The 22626-nt window shown below is 40.0% G+C and overlaps 3 protein-coding genes across 5 annotated transcripts in view; 1 reads left to right on the top strand and 2 right to left on the bottom strand.

Moving 5' to 3' along the window:
• The window catches only part of csgalnact1a (chondroitin sulfate N-acetylgalactosaminyltransferase 1a), a 33487-nt gene extending 23431 nt beyond the window's left edge, over positions 1–10056 (bottom strand). The window contains exons 1-2 of one of the 3 annotated variants that reach the window (XM_030435875.1): positions 9704–10056; positions 9371–9475 (exon numbers count right to left, since the gene is read on the bottom strand). The gene's annotated coding sequence lies outside the window, so the exon portion shown is untranslated. Of the gene's footprint in view, positions 1–9370; positions 9575–9703 lie in introns of all 3 variants that reach the window. The other 2 variants (XM_030435873.1, XM_030435874.1) reach the window with 2 other exon arrangements.
• A 4517-nt stretch (positions 10057–14573) lies between these two features.
• On the bottom strand, positions 14574–17699 carry nxnl2 (nucleoredoxin like 2). Its single transcript, XM_030436881.1, has 2 exons — positions 17118–17699; positions 14574–15653 (listed from the first exon to the last, which is right to left on the bottom strand). The coding sequence occupies exons 1-2, from the start codon at positions 17417–17419 to the stop codon at positions 15485–15487; spliced, it is 471 nt and encodes a 156-aa protein (XP_030292741.1). The 5' UTR covers positions 17420–17699; the 3' UTR covers positions 14574–15484.
• An 835-nt stretch (positions 17700–18534) lies between these two features.
• On the top strand, positions 18535–20302 carry gng10 (guanine nucleotide binding protein (G protein), gamma 10). The gene is made up of 3 exons (XM_030436882.1): positions 18535–18766; positions 19907–20034; positions 20125–20302. The coding sequence occupies exons 1-2, from the start codon at positions 18686–18688 to the stop codon at positions 20030–20032; spliced, it is 207 nt and encodes a 68-aa protein (XP_030292742.1). The 5' UTR covers positions 18535–18685; the 3' UTR covers positions 20033–20034; positions 20125–20302.
• The last annotated feature ends 2324 nt before the right edge of the window (positions 20303–22626 follow it).

The raw sequence follows: 22626 nt of genomic DNA on the forward strand, positions 1-22626 counted from the left end.
AGTGAGTGGATCCGGGAGACGACTGAGCAGGACGAGGCATCACCAAGTGGTGCTCGAGTCACACGACCTCCTGTCCACCCTGGTGACCTGGAAGAGGGCAGGCCTTACACCCTCTGACAATGAAACTTAGACCCTAGCGATCCTTGTGCACTTACTCAGTGAAAAAAGTTTCAGCACATCCTAAATATAAAAAATATAGCATTGCTATTCTTGAAAATGATACTGAAACAAAAATCTGTTTGTTATTTACCGCGCTGCATTTTTTCACCGTGACATAACTTGGACATATTACTTTTTAAAAATCATCAAAGATATCACAAACACAACAGATGCACAGATCCTCTGTGGCAGAGCTGCCAAACCCTGTTGTTAAATAACAAGAGAAAGATTCATCACTGCAAGGCAGCTGGTGTGACTGAGATTTATGAGCAGAGACTCACAGTCAAACCACTGGGAGTGAATGAGTCGATTCAGTCCTGGTTACTGGACTCCCCATGGGGATAGCTGCGGCTGCAACACAGGGACACCGACAGATAAATAATCATCTCTGATTTCTTTTGGTGGAGGGATGCATACACAGGCGTCTGTAATTTCCTGCTTTGAATTATTGTACGTGTGCCCATATGATGCTTATCTTTAAAGAATATATTGATATTGATATGTTTGGTATGAGATTTTTATATTTCCTTAGCACATTGTGTAAAACAAATATCATTATACTAGGAATGATTCAGATTTCCACAGAGGAAATATTTTGCATTTCCATTAAACTTAAACTGTTCTTGGTAGCAATTTTACATAGTTTCCTGAAGTGCAGTGTTGTTATGGTCTATAGAGGAAAATCTGAATATTAGAAGAAATGTTGTGATATTTTTCACATACAAATCAGCATTTTTTACGTTAATGACCCCGGAGGATTTCTCTTTAAGAATTTGTCAATTGACTAACTTTTTCCCTTTCAGTTTTCAGTGAAATGTCAAACTTTGATGATCCCAAAACTTTTCCTCATCGCCATCTTTTACAATTTGTGCAATACTTTAATTCATAACCAAATACCCGCACAACTATTGACACTCCCATTAGCCTCAGCTGTTTTGTGTTTAGTGCTAATTAGGCAATGCTGCATGCTGATGTTAGCATTTAGCTCAAAGCATCCATGTGCCTACACGGAGCATGGCTGCAGACTCTGAGCCGTGTTAACACAGTGAAGAAGTTACCCCAAGGCAGTCTTTCACTTGAATCACAATTTATCTCTGCGTTATCTGAACAGCATAGCCTACAGAAGAACTTTGTTGATGATACACTTCTTTTCTACGCTTCTTTCCAGTAAACCCAAACGGAATTGATATAATCTGAATGTGTGACTTTGCCGTTGGCACCTTACCATAACACCTCGACCTGACCTCAACCAACAATATGCATATTTTACAGTATATCAATATATTTCATCATATTTGTTTTTGTAAAAAAACTGTTCAATAGTTTAATCACAGCAGCAGTTAATTTCAACGGGAAATGTGACCCTGACATTAAATTATACACTTCCTGTTTTTCCCTGCGACTTCCCTCTCTAACTCTGTCTGGCAGAACAAGAAGCTGATAACAATTTCCTCACATTTGCTTCAACCTGTTCAGTTCACGCTACCTCCATCAAAGATCTCATGGAGAGGCGTTTGCCAAATCCTCTTTGCATAACAGAACCAATAAATCTACAAGTTGTCAGGCTTGTTTACCAACTGAAAAAACAACACAGAGGACACATTTCTCCCACTTCCTCAGATGGCAACTGATAAATGTACTCTCCCCTCTTCTCACATATTTCATTCTCTCTGCTAGAAATAGACAGCGATGCTGCGACGAGAGTGGGAGAGGGTCAAACACAGAGAGATGAAATAAATAATCAAGCTGTCAAAAGGAGAGGAAAGGAGAGAGGAGAATGAGGATGATTTAGTTCTTGTGGGTGACCAGAGATGTTCCCAAAGCTGAGCTCTGCAGCATCTGGTTCAGCCTCTGAAATCACTTCCCCACCTCCTGCTGCTGCTTCCTGCCCACAGGTCATTTGTATGTGTGTGTGTGTGTGTGTGTGTGTGTGTGTGTGTGTGTGTGTGTAACTGTTCCATTTGCAGCAAAAATATTAATGTTTCCCTCTTAACACCTGTTAAAAGTGCTGTGTTTATCTATATTGAAATGAGTCAGAAGGGAATAAGAGGATGAGAAAAAAGAGAGTACTGAGCAAGGCTCATTTGTGGACTTCTTCTCAGTCCTGTTACTGGTCGACAGTCACACTAGTACAGGAGAAATCACACATGGCTGACAGGTTATCCGTGTGTGTATGCTCCTCTCTGTCCAACAGCCTACACAGGCCGACCTTTAAATGTCTGAGGCATTTGAGAAGCAACCTTGTGACCCTCTCATCATGACAAATGTGGCATCTCGGCCGTGCTGTCGGATCCAAAGAGCCGGTTCTCTTTCCCCGCTGCTGCTATTTAATGTATTCGAGCTCAAGCAGGTCACTCTGAAAGAATAATGTATGCACTGAGACCATACAGTGTACGCTCTTTTCAAAGGCAGGAATACTCTGCAGATGCATTAATTGAGAGGATTTGAGTATGTGTCTGAGTCTGAGAGAAATTGCAGAGAAGAGAGGAGAAAACCACAGAAGAGAAACTGTGTATCTGCTTTAAAGGATCTCATCAGTGTGATGCCATGTCGGGGCTCTTCGATTTCAAGTCTTAAGCTAATCTTAAACGCTGACTGTTTTCAGGTTCATGCTCAAGAGCCATTGTTTTCCATAACTTCTGCAGGTTATGCAAATCTAAAAACAGACTTGCTACATGAGTTGCACAATCAATCACAGTTAAAATCCACTTAGTATCAAGTTTTGCCAAAGTTACATAATCATTGCAAGTTTAATGAATATAAAGCAGTTGGATTGATTCAACGTTGCATTCAATAAAGTTGAGGGTCCAGCAAATGGATGGTTAAAATCTGATCAGCAGAGGCTAAAGCAGGATTATTGACTATGCGTTAAAGGGCAAGTTCAGGTGGAAAGTCAGGTGAAGTGTTGAAGTCCACAAAACATTTCTGGAGCTTCTCAGTAAAACAGCATTGCAGCATTCTCTTACATTATATTACACCGTATTTCCTTACTTGAATAAAGAGTCTGAGGACAGAGGGTGTCCGCAGACTGTAAAGCCCACTGAGGCAAAGCGACAGTGCTTTTGGGCTTCATAAATTAAATTGACTTATTTTAAAACAGAAAAAAAAACAACTCATTATTTACTCAAACCCATGCTGATGGATGAAGATGTCTAGAGTCTGCATCTACTTCAGTGGTTTAGGAGAACACTACAATGATATGAAGCTCCAGAAATGTCCTGTGGGCTGTGAAACTTTACCCAACGTCAGCATGCCGGTGAGCAGATGAGACAGATTTTTGTTTGAACTTATCCTTTAAGAGTTGAAGGCATCGCTACGGAACCTTAACATGTTGCCAGCGCAGGTTGATGTGTGCCTTTTCAAAAACTACATATAAGAACAGCAGTGACAACCATGGGGACTGTTCAGCATCGGCAGCTCATGAGAATGATGCAACGTGAAGCAAGTTTTTTAAAAAAAGCCTCTGTTATTTTCTCATTTTCAGAAACACACCTCTACCACAGTGAACACAGCTATTGTACCTTTGGGAATATAAATAAGGCACAATTCATCCATCTAGTGTTGTTGTGTTGCTGTCAATGAAAGGAATGTGATGAGCTATAAATCAAAACCTGCACAGTAGGTATCTATGACAGGACCATCATTAAGTCAAGTTAAGTCAAGTGAGTTTTATTTACTGCATATAGAGCCAAATCACAACAGTGTTATCTTTGGCACTTTTCTTGTAGGGCGGGTTTAAACAGAACTCTTTTTACTATCATTATTAACCCCTGGTTTCACATAATGTGACCAATAGTGTTTCTTTGTTAGACCATCCCTGACTGACAAACACCCAGGTCTCTCAAACTCCAGGCCACCAGATTGCACACAGGCTTTTTGTTTTGAGTGAGTCGTCATTGAACCCCAAGCTGAGATAACCCCCGGTGACATCATCACACTTCACTCTTGAAGAGCCGCTGGAGACATTATACAACTGTTTCCACTAGTCGGAGAGCATGATGAGTGAGATGAGCTTCATGTGAGTTCGAATTTAAAAGTCTCCACACTACCGCACAATAACATAATACAGCCTTGATGTAATAAATGTTGAATTACACACCTGAAGAAAGTTTGAGAGGCTGATCAGATGTTTCGATGGTATGGTAATTAATGGAAACCAATGGATGCCTGACACAAAGTACATTTCATTTTCATAATCACGGTTTGCAAAATTTGTTATGTAAATAGGAATGCACAACATGGATTATATTCAGCCAATTGCCAATAATTACCTGCTTTTCATGGCCGCTACCAAATAAGATAACCGATGATTTCACATTTTTGAATATTAGAAAGAAGTTTGGTATCTGTAGTTTATGCACACCTGAGCGTAAGAAAGGCTTAAATGTAATAAGCGATGATGCATACATTAATATCCCATATTCTTCTTCTTCTACTTCCTCCACTCTTGATCGCAAACCAACTTTCAAGGTGCAAACAGCCAGCCACTGTATCAGAGTGTGTGAATGCCGGAAGCAATTTGGCTTCATATTATTGGCTCGATCTCCAAGTATCAGCCCAATAATTTACTGGTAGGATATATATTGTGCAATCCTAAAGGAAACTATATTTTATCTGGAGAAAATCAGCTATAAAATGCAAAAAAAAAAAAAAGAAGTTCTTTAAACTCAGGGTTTCTCATCCAATACCCATCCCAAAACTAGACACGTTTATATGAGAGCGCTTGGGTGCATTAATCTTTCAAACAGCACCCCCTCCTCACATACACATCAAATCTATCTCAGAAAGTGGCCTCCGTGATCAGTGCAAACAACCAGATAAACCACAGAACCATCCATGTGTAAACTTTGCTCCATACTGTCTGCGTTCGTCTCCCTCTCCTGTCTTCCTACAGCCTCTAGTGGGCTGTGTATTTGTTACAGGTCAAGGATGTTAATGCATTTTATGAGCACGCTGGCCTCAGTGAATGTCAGGGCTTCGTCTGCTCTGACGGCTCTGTCTGAACTTGCCCTGCAGCTATCTGACTGTAAAAATGAGGAATGTCCTCTTGGGAGGAAACAAGGAGAGGAGAGGAGAGATTAATTAAGATAAATGTGAAAATGAGCGTGGAAAAAAAAAAAGAAAAAAAAGGAGACTGGTGAGAACGTCAACCATGCCCACGGATTACTTGAGGGAACTATTAAGCTGGTAGATCAGATACATGGTGAGAGGAGAGAATGGAGAGAATCAGTATAAAGTGAGCATGTGGGAGGAAAAGAAGGCGCGAGACTCAGAGAAAGGTTTCTTTGATGTCTCCTGTCCCCTCAGGTGATTCTGCCTCCCATTCATTAGGGGCCGGTTTCCCCGGAACCTTCCTGTCGACGTGCCATCTGGAAGGCCCTTAAAAAACACCACATTACACTCCTCTACTTCACTACAAGCGGCCCGTGTTAACATTCATCCACTGCCATCCCTCCTCCTCCTCCTCCCCCCCTCTCCCTTTCTCTCCGCTGGTCCTCAAAGTGTCCCATTTCTTCGAAGTTAGGTTAGATTGTATCAGATGAAACATTAATGGGCCCCATGGGGAAAATGGGTCATAGCAGCGGCAGAGAATATAGAAACAGAGATGGATAGAGGAGATTTTTCACGCTTTTCTGACTATTTATAAGCAGTTTATTCGTAATGAGTATAATCATTAAATGCAGCCCTACTGCCGCTGTATATGTGACACTCTTTACTGAACATTTTAATGTCTTTCAGCTCATTGTTTTGGTCTTGCAGTTCAGCTATGGGATCAGCTGGTTATCCTACCGTTACATCAGGCATTTTGATTTGTCAGAATGTGTTATTATGTGTTTACTACAACATAACATTATTAACAGAAGTTGTCTGATTGTTGCCACTAAAAAGTGGAGAAGAATTTAATATTACACACAGCCCAGATTTCCAGGACATGGCACAACATGGCTCCATACCGCTCATCTGGTGTAATTCAAATCTGGGGGGTACAGATTCAGATTTCTTTTTATTCACTCTTGATCACTAAATCATGGTGTGGAGCACAAACACAATACAAAACTATAACACAGTAGTAAACGACCAGAATAGATTCCCAGCACAAGTTATTCAAAGACAGGTTAAACATTACTAAATATTTCCTAGTATACAAATGATCTCTGTTTTATCAGTCTGCAATGACAGTTTAAGTTTAAACATAGACGGACGGTTTAAAGCTGATTAGAAAAAAAATCATTTTCATTTTTGGGTGAACTAATCCCTTAAGGGGTCCTTGTTTATGTCATGTGTTTACTGGTATATTGCATATCAAATTGTCTCAAAATGTCAGCTGCTGTATCCTATTTGGACATCGAGTGTCTGTCTGGCTCTTATTGAGAATGGGGCGATGTGCTTTGTTGCTGTATAAAGACACAAGAAGTATCTGTCAGCCATCATAAACAAGTGACTCTGATTCTATCCAAAATGAACAATGGGGCACACAAACATTGATTTTAGTGCCCGTTGGAGTCAAAAAAACAAAATTGATCTCTTTCATTAACCAATACAACAACACCAGACACCACACAATTCTACAATGTGCTATTTGTGTCTGTCCAGAATGGGGAAATTGGTGGGCACCTCCTCATTCAGTAAAACACAATGAAAAACCACAACACAATTCCAGTAGGGCACTGCTCATCTCTGCCTAATTATGGTGCGATACAATAAACCTTGGTGTGTTCGGTAAGACACTCCCTCTGCCACAGGCTTCTCAGTTGCTGACAGTGAATTTACAAGTGGAACATTATCAATAGGTGATAATATCAGAAAAGATTTAATCTTTATATTGACGAACTGAAACTGAAAGCCTCTAATAGTGGATGTGAGATTGGTATTACTTGACTGAAAAGTATTATGTATGCACATGATCTTGTGGAGTGGTTCTTTTGACTTACAGTACTAATGTAGGGTAGCAACATCACTTGTAACAGAAGTTAAAGATGTTACACCGTGATTTTAACCCCAACTATGTTGTCCAAAGTCGTTTCAGGGCCTAAACCTAACCAAAATGTGAGCTTACAACGAAGGTCCAGGGAGAGTGTCGCTGTTACGCTGCAACGGTCATGTTGATGATGGTGATATATGTAGTTTGGGATTTCTTCACAAAAAAATCCAAGGTCCAGCAGCATTAAACAACTTGAACAAATCCTCCACAGGCTCGTACATGCAACCAAGAGAAATGCTGGGGGTGTCATTTTTCACACCACGTTACAATCCGCTCACGTATGGCCAATAAAATAGTGATTAATACATGTTAATTGTAAATTAAGTAAATTGTTACATAAACCCCCTTAAATATCACCGAAATGTAAAAACATCCTTATCAAGCTTTAGCACGACATGCTACCAATCCCAGTTGTGGAGACATTGGTATAATAGAATTCATAGAACTGTCTCCTTGTAAGACACTAATGCTTTCATTCATTCCTCTTTTTTAAATCAAGACCTTTAATTGTGTGTTTGTGTGCAATTCATTTTATGGAGTATCTGCCTTTTATCTGGGCTCAGAGTCTGTCATAAAGGCCACTGTTCATCACAGCCTATCACCTGCAACGCACCATCATAATTGCGCATCATCACTTTTGCAATTCTTGCCACTTGCAACAGATGTCCACTGAATGAGAAACTATCGTACGGAAATGTTTGGCAAGTGAGTTGTGAAAGCGGCGACAACCACGGGCCAAGAGCAGTGAGGGCCAGAGCTCATTACTTCCCTCTTCTCCCTGGACGGTAAACTATCACACAGAAATTATTACCCAGCCAAACAGAAGACGTTTCTCAACTCTAGCCACTTCACATGCAAAAGCACACAGTAAGTGGTTTGGTGTTTATCACGACAAGTTCTGTAACAATTTGAAACAGCTCCACCTCCTGCGGTTTAAAGTCAATATTGTCTCACATGATGACAGTTAAACCTAGGGGCAATAACACTTGATTGCCGTGCATAAGCTCTACTTTTAATTCGACGCTTTACATACACCAACATTATCTGAGCGAGCAAGGGCAACTGTAATATCATCAGAGGTAGCATGTCAATACGCTGCAGGGGACGTTACATCAGTGCCATTAAAATGTCCGGCGAGATCCTGTTATCTGATCTGTGAAACATGAGAGTACATGCTGTCTGCCAGGCTGCAGACACACACTCACAGACATGCTCTAAACACACATGTAGGACACACACACACACACACTCACACACAACCACACATGTATTGAGCACCTAAAGGGGGCAACTTTATCTTCCAGGCACGGAAAGACACATATATGTCATCAAGTATCACATCAATTATTCCAGTGGATCACTCATATAGGGTACAGGCATGTCAGTAATTTCACCCAGTGCATACCGCATATGTGTACACTCTGCAAAGTCTTTCTCTTCTCTGCTTGCTAAACAACCCCAAATCCCACATAATCTCCCGTCTCATTCTTCCAATATGAGCAAAACAACTCTGGCAGCTTGCAAACCAAATATTTCTGGGTGCTAGGTGCCTGCTAGTGAGTGCACTAAGCAGGATTAGAACCATTTTCCCTGATAAAACCCACCAGCACACCCTGTATGCTGTGTGCTGTATGCATGCGTGTGTGTGTGTGTGTGTGTGTGTGTGTGTGTTTGTGATTGTGTGAGCGAGATGCAGAGGAACACTGTGAAAAAAAAAAGAAGCCCGCACTTACACTGAGTGCATGTAATTCTGTTATCTCGGTCTGCTCTATATAACTGAAATTACGGTGGGCGTATTTGTTTAGTTTCCTTTTTTAATTCCTGCTTTTTGATTTCGCTTTAAAGTGCCCGACTGATTGATTACCTGGCTGCTCTTTGATAGTATTTGCAATTGAGGGCTGTTTCATTTATATTAAATATGACAGAAAAAGTCTGTCTCGGCTGCAAGGATGGATGAGGACATACAAGTTATTCTCAGCCACATGTTTGTCAGCTTTCATAGTGAACGTGCAAGCGAAACTGACTTGATTTGATCACACTGCACATGAAAAGTAGCTGAATGTGTCTCATGAGTGCAGCAAACTTAAAGTTAACAGTAAGCAGCGTGCGAGTGATCAACACAAATTCGCGGTTAAGATGTTGTGGCTATCATATTTTTTTTTTTACATTATGCCTGTCAGCTGACTATATCTGTAGTTACCATGCCCTCTCACCCGGCACCCAACTGACCTCTTGCTCCCCCAGTCGTTGCTTCAGTCCATCCTGAGTGAAGGTCTTGTTTTGTCCCGGTGCTGCGGTCCCGTCCCGCAGCCCTCCACCGGTCCAATGCCGACACTTGCGGAGTGCAGGAGCGGGTGTGAGCGTTTGTGCCGCCGTGTGGCGTCAAGCCTGCCGGAGACAGGCAGAGTAACACCGGAACATGAGGGATGATGCCTTCACAATAAATACAGTACAAGCTTCGTGTTACTGGGTCCGAATCTAGTAACAATAGCGAAAACACAGTTTTATCCAGTTAAAATGTTTTGGTTTTTTTTTACAAGCCCACTAAACTACCTTACAAACCTGCTTCACGATGATTTTGACCAAAAAACATTCATTGCTTTAAGTAGGTTTCAGTTTCAATATGACCCAAAGTTAACAGTTAAAGGTAAACTTGTTTGCTTGCTTGAGAGAAAAGTTCTGAGTTAAGAAGTTATCTTTAGCTTAGCGTTAGCTGTCATAACGTTCCTGGAAAACGGGGAAAGCTAGCCTGACTCCGTAGGCCACCAGCTCCTCCAAACCTCACTTATATCAGACTAACATATAGGCTATATCCTGTTTATATGGGAATTGAACAAGCGTGAAAACAAAAGAATGACGGTTTCAACAGGGTTTAGCTAGGTGATGGCGTATTTCGATCTTCGGTGAGGTTGCCAGGCAACAAGGGGAAATCCAGGAAGTACGCCAAGGTTAGCTGTTTCCCGCTGCTTCAGTTAATATGCTAAGATAAACTAAGTTAAGCTAAGCGGTTGCCAGCAGTAGCTTTATATATTTATGCCATTTGTATCATGAGACAGGTGTCAATCTTCTCATCTGACACTCTCTAAAGAAAATAAAGTATTTTCCTGAATCCCCACTTTATGTGTGCTCTAGATCCAGTAATTCAAGAATTAGAAAGTGCCTCAAAGTTTCTACATTTTTGGAACTGAACTATGTATTTTTTTTAAATGTTCCAACTATCCCAAAAAGAAAATGAGAAAGAATTTAGTCATAACATGTAATTTATCTGCATACATATTATGCAATAAATTCAGAACTGTGTCTCTAGTGGAGTGATTATGTAGTTTTAAGTCCCAAAACCCGGAAAACAGTTAGCATTTTGAAATTATGTCTGTGGGTACCACAGGCTTAAGATATTAACATGCATCACAAACTATACATCATTAAATGTCCTACAATTGAAATATAAAGCTCTCACGGCCAAAAAAATCAAGACCTGAAAGCAAGGAACAAGAAATATATAATGGTGAATAGTGCAGTGCAGGACAGCACTTTATAGTAGCATGCTCAAAAAAAGACGGTGTAGCCTATATTAAAAACACCAATAAACATAGCCGATACAAGTGTATTTACTATTGCAAGGTATTACTAGGCTAGGCTACACTGTGATATTGCTATTTTTAATTAAGTAAAATAACTAAGTATATTATCTAAGATGGCCTGCCACCTCTCATTATCATACAGACAAAGGCCTTGTAGTTCTTATGTTTATGGTCACGCAGAGCGCTCAAACAAGCACGCGTCTTATTGTGAAGGTCTTGAACGGAAGTCCAGATTGTTGCCATTGTGAACTTGACACCGGCGCTCCTTCATGCGGGCTCCAGCGGCTCTCCTCTCCTCTCCTCCCTCCCCTCCTCCCTGCCTCGCACATAAAGACAGCCTTGTTAGTTCAATTCAAGACACCGTTACAGGAGGAGGAAACACTACTGCCTTTCATTTCCGAAGGCAACAAGAAGTCCGACTGACTCCTATAAACGTGAAGTCGACATAAAGATCCGTCTTAATCTTAAAGCGACCTGAGAGGTCTCCGCACAGACCGGGCTCTCAATCAGGCAGCAGGCAGGAAGCTAATAGAGAAAAACAGAGCAGTCAGCAGCTACCATGTGGATAAAATCATGTAGATGTCAGCTGTAACTGTGTGGTGACAGTATTCCTCTGTGAGCTTTGGCCGGCATGTTTTCAATTACCTAATTACTTCTACACAGAAGTGCTCGAGTCTTTCACTCAACTCAAACAGCAATACCACTGTGTAAAAACACTCAAGCCACATCCAGTGTGTTAGTCTACAGGGCCAGAAAAAATGGGGGGGAAAATATTGACCTTTGACCTCACATCATGCCACACACTGGCAGGGTCTTAAAGCTGAGATGATAATGGAGTCACACACACCCGTACACCCATTAGGATGATGTAATTAGTTAGGCCTGTAATAAGATAGACCGACTGCCGGATGATACGAGGAAAGATTGGGCATGGAGAGGTGAGAGTGCACAGGATGTGAGCATTACAGATCCCCTCCAAACACACATTTAAGGTATAGAGAAACACTCAAATACCACAAATAATAACAATAATTAGAGCCTGACCGATATGTCTGTTTAGCCAGTGTTATTGGCTGATATTAGCCTATCACAGATATATTGGTAACAGTGTATATGTTGACCAATATATGCCAACATGAAGACCACACATAAACAAAAAACATTTGGGATCTCCATGACTGAATAAAAAAGCTTTTCTCAGAGGAAATGAAGGTCCCCAGAACACAGTTTGAAGCTAGAAAAGGTGGCAGGGTCCGCCACACACTTTATTCAGTCGTGAAAATGAAGTGGGTTTGTTTATCCAAATTTCTTTCCCAAAACAATTGAAACGTTTTAACACTTTAACTGAAGTTAACTGTTTCAATGCACGGATATAACGTTTATTGTCAAGTTGTGAAATATCCTGCTTCTGTTTCATATTTCGTTTGAAGGGATCACTGCGAAAAACGCGTGTACATGGGCCGACACATGAATATCGGAAGTTCCCTCACACTTAATCTCGATATCAGCACTGGCCCCAAGATTCCAGTTGTGGTCGGGCTCTGATAATTATTTATGTCAAATTCAATAACCTATTTCTGAATTGTAATGTAAATCACATCCACTCCTCCTTCCTCATGGAAAAAACCCGGGATCTTTCCAAATGTTGTTTTTTTTTCAGAAGTTAAACTGATGGACATGATATTGCACCTCTCACTTGACCGTGAAGTGCATTATCAGTGAGTGAATGCTTCCAGGCAAAGTCCTGCTTGTATATACAAGTCTTGAACTGAGACTGAGTGCGAGGACACAAATACTTTCTTCTGTCATCAGAGGCGAACGGAAACAGCATTCTAGAAGTACTTCTTCCTTCTCCTTTGTATACTTTGTACAGTTCTTCCTACTCCTTTTCAAACATGACAGTTGTGTCGTTTTTGACAGTGTCTTCATCGAACTGATTGCGGAGGTTTATTGTTGTTTCCATTTTCATTTTGTCCTTCTTCATCTGTTATTCGAATGCGTTTTCTTCCCCTTTATTTGACGGTTCTTGACATGTTGGAAATTATAAAATGTCAACCAATCAAAAACCTCCAACAAACTGCACATAAATCGGCACGGCAAAGCTCAAACAAACAAAGAAACAAACAGCGAAACAACGAGAAAGACACATTGGTTCTGCTCCGGTGGATTCAGGAGAAGCCTCTCTCAGTGACACAGCTGTGCAGAGAAACACTGAGGGATTTCCCTATGGAACACCTGAGTGCTACTTTAAAGGTTAACAACAGCCTTTTGTGTAATATATAGCAGCCACTCCCCGATTATCTTCCCGGTGATCTTGTTGGACTATTGCAGAGAGCGCCGGCACCTTTTCTTCACAAATCAGTCACAGACACCAACATAATTCTACCTTTGACACGATGCTAATGTAAATAACAACGCGTATGATATAATCCACCTGTGTGCTTTGATTAAACCCATGTACGTGATAATTGTTTTGAAATGTGGCAAGGCCTGTGCTGTCTGGTTCTTTATCTGGTTCCACATTTGAATTGAGAAGGCTTTAGACTGGACCGTGGGACAAGAAACAAAATCATCTCGGAACGCTTAATCGCAACCTATTTTCCTCTAAATTGATTATGCTGGTATTTGCAAAGGCTGCTTGAAGGCCGAAGTTGGCTCGCCACAAGGTTAAATTTGGCCCACAGGATGCATCTACTGGGGGGAAATTTTAAAAACAAATTAAAAAAAACTTTGTATGAATTGCTGCATATGTCTTTTGTTTAGTTTATTGGCTTGAAAGTGCTCTTTATTAAACAAATCAAATTAACTTTAAGTAGCTCGACAGCATCCAGTGAACAACATACAGTGAACAACATCCTGTCCTTAGACCCTTGATAATAATAATAATGATGATAATAATAATAATAATAATAATGCATTTTATTTGAAGGTGCCTTTCAAAGCACTCAAGGACACCGCACATAACAACAACAGTACAACAAAAAACAGGGGACAATTTAGTGCAAATAAAAGCATTGGATCTGAGCAAGGCAAGCAGTGACACTTTGTTTAGGAAGTTGTTCACTTAAGGGGATTTGGTATCAGTTTGGGAAGTGGATTTATACAATGTGCCATTCAAGTAAAATATAAAGTGAGTGTGGAGACTGTCCAATATCTACACGCCATGTCACAAATATGGCAAAATAGTGACCCCATGTGGTTGAGAATGGAACTGCAACTTCCACAAAGGTGAACCAGAGGAAAAAGTAGATCAATAAAGTTTCTCCTGTGACTCTCAGTATATCAGTACGTTTGTCTTCGTCATGCTAATTTGAGTGTTGTGCTTTTGGTTTTTGTCTTTGAGGAGTTGCATCATTTTGTTCGGATGTACTGTGAGATCCAGGAACACCTCAGAGACCTTCCTGCGATGAAGGACCGCATAAACACACCTGATCCAACCTGAGGAGAACCATCATCCCCGGCTTGAATTATTCCTGAGTGAAGCCTGCGGGCGTTACCTGCCGTGACAAGGTGTTACTTTGAAGACTTGCAGCATTTAATACAACAAAGCAGAGAGACGTGGAGAGATCCACCTGTACACGCTCATCATAATGTCATCACTGCCTGCTGGATGGATGTTTTATGTACAAAGTGATAAGAGCGGTGTCAGTGTGCACAAGGGGGAACGAGGCAATTAGAAGCAAGGATGTGATTGTGCCAGCATGTTGGAAACAATGTCCTGTGGGCTTTGTGCATCTTAATGAGACGAGAGGGAATCACTCTGTTTGTTCAAACATACAGAGGCTCACTGACACCGTGTTATACATGTGAGATAAAACAAAGGAAGACAACATTTCTGTGACCAAAGAAAGTCAGATTTGGATTTTTTTTTTTAATAATAACTCTCTGAACAACTCATTAAAAAACAACATACAAAAATATAAAAGCAGCTCGAAGTAGTAGAACTACAAGTCCAACCTTTAATATACAAAAGCAAGCTCTCTGGAAAGCAGTTATCTACTTAACATGGTCACAGTTTAGCTGTTTGGTGCATTAGCCTACAACATCGACAAATGCATTTTTTTTAAATAGAGAGACAAACTTCAGACACTACGACTAAACAGACACACCTGAGGTTTGTCTTAAATGCATAGAATGTTTGGTAAAAGTCAGCAAGAAAAAGCAGCATTTCCCATCCAGTTTAAAAGGTGCGATGTGTAAGAATTAGCTCGTTAGCTCAGTTAGCCGTGCAGCCAGCGGTTTAGACTGGGAGCTTGTGGACAAGGGGACCACCAGCACACTTGAGCTTTGGACTGCGGCAGCCAGGGCTAGCAGGATAGCATGCCATCTCCAACATGATAATATAGAAAATCGCTATTTAATCACATTCTGTTGATAATACAGGTCAATTTTCAGCTAAAAGTCTTACGGATTGCCCCTTCAAAACAATCAATATGTAGTAACAAACCGCTCATCATAGGATGACTTGTGAGCAATTCAACCAAAGTTAGACTTTTCCGTGTCAGATTATTTCATTTGAAGGTTTTTTGACTATGAAGAATTTAAAATTATCAAGGATTTGACAGGAAAAAGCAAAAGTCAGAATTTTGTGCAACAATAACATAATTTGGTCTTTATCGCCAGGTTGGGAAACATTGAACTTAAAGTGAAGGTAGAAACATTTAACTCTGGTTTTGTTCAGCTCTCTAACGTGGCTGCAGGAGCCCCAGTCAATAGACAGGTTGACATTTCCCTCCGTGTCGTCCTTGTTAGCGTTGTGTTTCTAACCCTTAAAGTTCTGGAAGATCTCCGCAGCGTCCAGCCAGGACCTGAAGCAGGCCAGGCCTCGGTCTCTGATCTGTTTCCTGCCCTTGTCTGTGATCACGTCGCCGTTCTCCTTCACAATCACCAGTTTGGGCACAGCTGTGATCTTGTAGCGCTGCCTCAACTCACTAAGACAGAAAAAAAGAGGGATAAAAAGCGAGACTCAATACAAAAAGACGCCTGTCATAACTGTCGCTTTGCTTACTCAGCTTCCAAATGATATGTTTGACAGTGGTGGAAGCTTAATTACATTTAGTCACACACAATGTTTGTACTTTAATCATTTCAATTGTATTCAACTTCTGTACTACATTTGTGAGGGACAGCATGCTTCACTACCATTATGGAGTTACTTGTCAGATTTTAAAATCCGGGGTAGCACAACAAAATGGCAACCACTTGTATACAACCATCAGTCCAAACCAAAAATTTAATCTGTTTATTATCACATATGACAAAGACGACCAACATATTCTCACATATCAGAAATGTTTCCTTGACTATGAAACTTCCCCTCGCCTTTCCATTAGCAGCAGGCCAATAGATACATGTAATAACGGAATAATTATTATTTCGTGAACTTGTCCTTTAATTTGACTTTCATATTCCCGTGTATTGTGCCTTTTGTACTTCTACTTTGCTACATTTCGCAGATTCATATTTCACGGTAGTTATATTCTAACTACACAGTGAAATACAATATGCATACGAACCTAACCTAAAAAAATAGGTTCCCCCTAAACAGCGACAATATCAGAATACTGCATATGTCATAAAGATAAACTGAAATAATGGGTAGATTAATCAACGACAGTGAAAGAAAATTATTACGTTTCAAACATAAATATTCATATTATCTGGTTTCAGCATCAAATATGTTAACTTTTGCCTCTAAATTCGACTCAAACTGAATATTTGGGGAGAGATATGAAGATGTAAAACTGGAATGGACATTTTCAAACATTTCTGACATTTTTATTTGTTACTATAAAGCCGATTGGTGGCTAACACAGCAGGGTTTTTATTGTCATATTGATACTTTTACCAAAGTAAAGGAAGGACAACAGCACTTTCTCCGCCACTAGAGCTTGACCCGGTGAAGGTTTGTACACAAGAGGACAAACATACGCTCCTAACATTTTATTTTTGATTCTGTTATAAACAACATAACACATGTATGACACATATTAACAGAAGAGACCAAAATTCATTCTAACATGGCATTCAGAGACAAAAAATATATAATTACCATAATTATTTATAGAATAGGATTAACAACGTATAAAATTATAACTGAAAGATCAGCCTTGAAATCAGTTTCACTCTCAGCTGTTGGAGAAAATGTGTCTGCTCTGCACTTGAACCTGCATTAATCCCTGAGAAGAGGGTGACCCCTTTACATAAGCTGGAGCAGAGCCTAATAGGCTGTATAGACAATAGTGTTAAATCCTAATAAGATAAAAAGACAAATAAAGCACCACCAGTTCAAGCTAATTGTGTTTTTGACATACTTTACACAGCCTAGAAATGTTGTGAGTACATTCAGGAAGTATTCAGTCCAATAACCAAACTTCCATTGACTTTTCACTTACTGTTTATAATCGTCCGTCCAGGGCAGAGCCAGCCAGTCTCCGTGCATGTCGTGATAGTACTCGACCATGTCATCAGACGACTTGTCGGAGGAGACGAACACGATCTCAAACTGAGCCGGAGGTTCACCCTCGTCCACCAGCTCCGTGTAGAAGTCGCACAGGATGGGTGTGAAGTCTCGACACGGCGGACACCATCCAGCCGAGAAGTAGATCCCCACCACCTTGTTCCTCAGCGCCTCCTCGGGGTCGACGAAGTCCCCGTCTTTATTGAGGAGAGTCCGGCCGGTGAACACCTCCACCATGTCTGCTGAAGTCTCACACACACACTTCAAAAACGAAGAGTCCTGCAGGTTTGACAGCTCCAAGTGTTGTTTTGTTTTTTAGCTCATGTTTCCACGGTTTGCTTCTCCTACTTTCACCGTCGTGTTTACCTTTTCTGCTAAAGCTACTTACAGCCAATCCTGGTAATCACCTGCGGACCAATGAGGACACGAGAAGACGGCGTTGTAGTTCATTAGCCATGTGACAGCTCGTATGCTAGTGCTCTCCAGTTCAGCTGCAGCACGACGGCTCACAGCAGTTTCCGGCAGCACACACACGCGCATGCGCAGAGCCGCATTATGTGCTGTCCCATTTATTATTTTACTTTTTTATACACCTAAATCTATCTTTATATATATATTTTTCATATCGGCTGCCATATTCAACCGTTTCTCTGTACATTTGTATTATTTATTATTTCTTCTATTTAAGACCCAATGAGATCAAGATGTCTTTTACGACAAAAAGACCAGGCCAAGCTAGCAGTCATACAAAATCCCAACATAATAAAATGCCTAAAACGTCAAACATCAACAATCAAACAGGAGAGTGGGAATCTTTAAATCTGTATAAAAATCTACATGAAAAGCTTTTCTCTTCTTCTACCTCTCTATCTGTCATTTTTCTCCTTTTGTACCTCCTGTGTCGCTCCTTTCTTCACTTCCTTTTCCTTCCACCCCGCTACTTTGTCCTTTCACCACTTCCTTCCTCCACATTTTCCATTTTGACTCCCCACCTCTTCACATCCCGTATACACCACACAAAATTAGTACGAGATATTGGGACATCTAACTAATTTTGATTTTCATTCTCTATATGTATGCCTCCCCCTTCTGTACCTGTGGGGCAGTTTAAAGTTTGAGTTACATATAAGGAAGCTGTATCTTTGCACTGAGCAAAAAAAAGAGAGTTTTTCAATAACGAAATTGTCTAAATATTTTTGGCAGGTTGATGCTCTGTATATAAATGTTGTAGTCTGCTGAATAACATTTAAAAATACTAGACTAATACAACTTAAAGTGTGTCTGTCGAGTACATGTGGAAGTCAGTGTGCTCCTATCCCTCCTTGTTTCTTTAGTGAAGTGGACTAAGGTGATTTGGAATGAAACCCGTCCACTCTCCTTCCTGGCGAGCCCACCGCTGTCCATTAGTGGAGTCAACTGCTGTGCTGAAACACTGAAGGGACTTTTCCTTTTTCAAACACAAGGATTTTTTAATTTAAATCTCCCCAAACAATTTCCACCACCATGAGCTCTAATTCCAATTTATCCAACATGCGACGGCTGGTGGAACAACTGAAGCTTGAGGCCAGCGTGGAAAGAATCAAGGTAAAGAAAAGAAATAAACCAGCGGAAAGAAAAAGTTCAGAGTTTACCAATGAGTTTATCTTGATCCGTTTAACTTTACTTTAATAAATAATTATAACCAAAGAGAAAGCACTACTGTATTAGAGTCAAATGAAATTACAATAAAGTAATTTCCTTGTGTTTTATGTTTTTATTGGTTAACTGCTTGTCTTGTTATATCATGGGCATTTAATACTTTTTTTTAATACTCTAATTTAGAATATCATTTATAAGCCAATAACATTATTCAAATACATTTAGTTTAAACAGTTATGTTGTGAACTTAGAGGATGGTGTGAACATGTCTGTGTCTACTCTTCCCCAAACACACTATAATACATTTGAATTTGGGATATTAGTGGTTAAACACTGGTCACAGTCTAAATATTAACAGACTACTTGTGTGAAAATGTGAATGTAATGTTTGTATAAAAATGCTGTCTCTTGTCCTTTTAAATTCAGCCGTCTGAATGGTTTTCTGTGTCTTCTGTGTACTTGTTTTCCTTCGTTTCATGTTGCTCGGTTTACTCCTTTAAGATTTTTAGCCTTCCACAGCTGCCTTTTAGATGTGTTTTTGTTTTTGCTTATTGGATTGTTGTTTTAAAGATTAATTTAACAACTGGCCAAGGTACAGCGACTGACAATGAACCTTTTGGCCAACATGGCTCATCCACAGTGATGTTGATAACCATGAACTGAACCTGTAAAACATTTTCTGACAAAGCACCATTCAAAACGGGTGTTCTGGCATTGAGCATGAAGCACTTACTAATACTTTACAGATAATTTACAAACCATTAATAAGGACATCTTTTGAGTTGCCAGGTTGTGGAAAATCATCCTCATGCATCGAACTTGCGATGAACTTTTAGGCCAGAGGTTTGTACCTTATTGATTAAATAACTGACTTAAAACACAGCATGTATGAGAAGAGAAAAGTGGATGGACAAACCTTGCAACCCAAAAGTTATTCATATGAACACGGCTTAGAGCTGATCTGTAACGCATTAGTAAAGATTAATTAGCCCAAGGCATCATTAGATGCTTATAAACCATTGTTAAAACCTGAATCATCACAAAGTGGTACCATCTAAACACATATGTCCGTGTCTGTGTTTACAGGTGTCGCAGGCGGCCGCAGAGCTCCAGCAGTACTGTCAGCAGAACGCAGGCAAAGACGCCCTGCTGGTGGGAGTCCCGACAGGCAGCAACCCCTTCAGAGAGCCGCGCTCCTGTGCTGTAGTGTGAAGGTGAGAGTCCACGACGTTTACAGCCTTTAACTGTGAGCAACATCTAATGTTGTATGAAAAGAATAAAGAGATCTGCACCTTTTTTCACAGAGGGAAGAAGATGTGGAGACAGCTGTGGCATCTGGCACACAGAAGAAAAGAACTGCATTTTATTTTTTAAACTATTCTCAAGATGTAATTTCATGTTTTTGAAGATTAATGTTCTGTTTTGCCATTAAAAAAACTGCTTAAAAAAAAAAACCACATTAAAGGGCTTCACATAAATCTACTCCATCTCAGTCTTTATTTAAACACCTTTTGAAAGCTAATCCCATTAAAGTGTTATCTCCGGATGGCGGCACAGTCATATGGTGATCATCTATGGATCACACACAGCGGATGTTTATAGCCCGGCCCTAAATTACGCCTTGGAATCTCACAGCGTCGGAGCTTCCTGACGTTCAGTCTAAGTTAGGAGCACGGCCAGAGAGAGAGAGGAAACTGGGTCTTCCTGTTCAAAAACTGCAAAGACACTCAGCACACAGTCACACTTTATTCCGCCTTCGAGCCTCTGAAGGTTTTGGGAATTTATTTGCGAGCTCAAGGCGATGCTAGATTAGAAATAAAACATGAATCACCACCATGTGGAAATTGGATATGATGAATCATGTTTAAGGAGTGTTTAGTCACATAAGTCAGTGTCTGTTTGTTTTATTTATTGTGTATAAAATCTGGAAAAACAAATAAAAATGGAGCTTATATATATTTGAGGGTGTAGAGACAGTCACCCCAGAAAACGTCTAGATCAGCCGAAAAGAGGTCTAGCCAGTCATGAGCTCCCTACTTTTTCACTTCCTTTTCCTCTCAGTACGCTGTTCTGGGACGAGTCTCAATAGTTTTGTTTCCCCCCCGTTTTGATGCCTCCTTTCCTAACATCCTTTTTTTCACACCGAGGGCTTCAGATGTTTCTTGTTTCATCAAGACTTATTGCATGAGAATGAGCAGAAACAAAACAGGATGCAGAAAATTAATGTTATCTGTGTGAAAAAATGAAAACTAGGGGAAGGATCTGGGGAGGAATGTGAGGCTGATCCCCGTCTGAACATCAATTTTGTGCATTCATAACCCCCAAATAACTTGCAAAATACGAGAGGTTTGACAGAAGAAAGCTTTCCATACAACTTTTGTCTTCGTCTATTTTTGCTCAGCGTGCTTTAAATAAGTTACCAGAGAGACAAATCTGCTTCAATAAGGCCCTTTGAAAGACGTGAAACTGATTTTCCACTATCCTCATTTAAATTCTCAGTTATGTAACATGTTTTGTGTTTCTTGTTAATGTTTCTTAAATGTTACAATAGAACTGCTTTGGTATTTAAAATACTCCCATCTTTTATATATTTCTAGATTATTTCTGTACATGCTTGATGATATTCATTTTCAAACTTTGTTAATTAAGAGTTTAAAATGTAATTAAATAAAGTAGCAGTATTATGATATATTTCTGAATATCCTAAAGCCTTTAAGACTTACACTCTTTTAAATGTGCAAATAATTAGTATTCATATAAGTCATTTATTCTATATTACAGGGAGGCTTTTGACTCTGTTTTGTTTGGGATATAGTATGCTGATAAGAATGTTTTTTTGTGTTAAAGGAGCTATTTGTAGGAAAAGTTGATTGTTAAGTCTCATTCCGAACTCTCTTACAAATAGGACCTTTAAAAACATCCAAACTGTTGCAGCTTTTAAGCAAATAATTTGAAATGTCGTCCTGGTATTTATGAGAAATTATGTGAGATGGGGCAGGCGTGCAGGGCAAACATAAAATAACAACAAAACACAAAAGGAACACGTCAGAGTGGTGTGATCAGAAACAGCAAAGTGATCAGAGCACATGTAGAGTAACGTGATACTGTAACAGCGTACACAAGAATAACATATAAAACTAAGGAATGTGACTGTCCATCTGTATTAATACAGAAATACAATAAAGCATAGTACAATAAAACAATATGAACTTAATATTCAAGTAAGATAATATAGTTCAATATGGAATATAAAATGTAGTGTATGGGGAAATGTGTATACCATCATATAAGGCCCAGCATATAGCTTATAATATAAAGTACACAGAAACGTTGTAAAGCATGCATATAATAAATAAGAAATAACATATAAGTAAGTATCCTAGAATAAATAACATATTTATTATTTATGCTATCGTTGCAAACCAGTCACACTGTCTATTACTTACACAGTTGCTCTGATCTTGAAAGCACACTTGCACAGCGGTAAGAAGTGTTGTGATGTATCAGAGTAATCCTGGATGTTGTGAGTACAGCCTGACATCACTGCTGGCTGCGGCTGCAAACCTCCGACCACACTCTCCAGAGATCAGGGCTGTAAGATGTGCGACACACTTGATACTTTCAAACTAAAGTTGATGACATGATGCCACCACCCACCTGTACTCTCTATCGTCACAAAGGCTCACCCACTAACTTTTGCTCAGTAGCTTAATTCCGACATAATTTTGCTTTTCATTTCCTGCTGATCTCTCTTTAAACAAAGAAAATAAAAGAGCACCTCACCGTCGTTAACTTACATAAATGAA

The sequence above is a fragment of the Sparus aurata genome, chromosome 12 (assembly GCF_900880675.1).
Source record: "Sparus aurata chromosome 12, fSpaAur1.1, whole genome shotgun sequence".
NCBI lineage: Eukaryota > Metazoa > Chordata > Actinopteri > Spariformes > Sparidae > Sparus > Sparus aurata.

Coding starts and splice junctions, on each gene's coding strand:
- nxnl2 (XM_030436881.1), bottom strand. CDS start 17,419: ATGGTGGAGGTGTTCACCGGCCGGACTCTCCTCAATAAAGACGGGGAC. Junction 15,654..17,117: donor TGGACGGACGATTATAAACA/GTAAGTGAAAAG, acceptor TTTCTGTCTTAG/TGAGTTGAGGCAGCGCTACA.
- gng10 (XM_030436882.1), top strand. CDS start 18,686: ATGAGCTCTAATTCCAATTTATCCAACATGCGACGGCTGGTGGAACAA. Junction 18,767..19,906: donor CCAGCGTGGAAAGAATCAAG/GTAAAGAAAAGA, acceptor CTGTGTTTACAG/GTGTCGCAGGCGGCCGCAGA.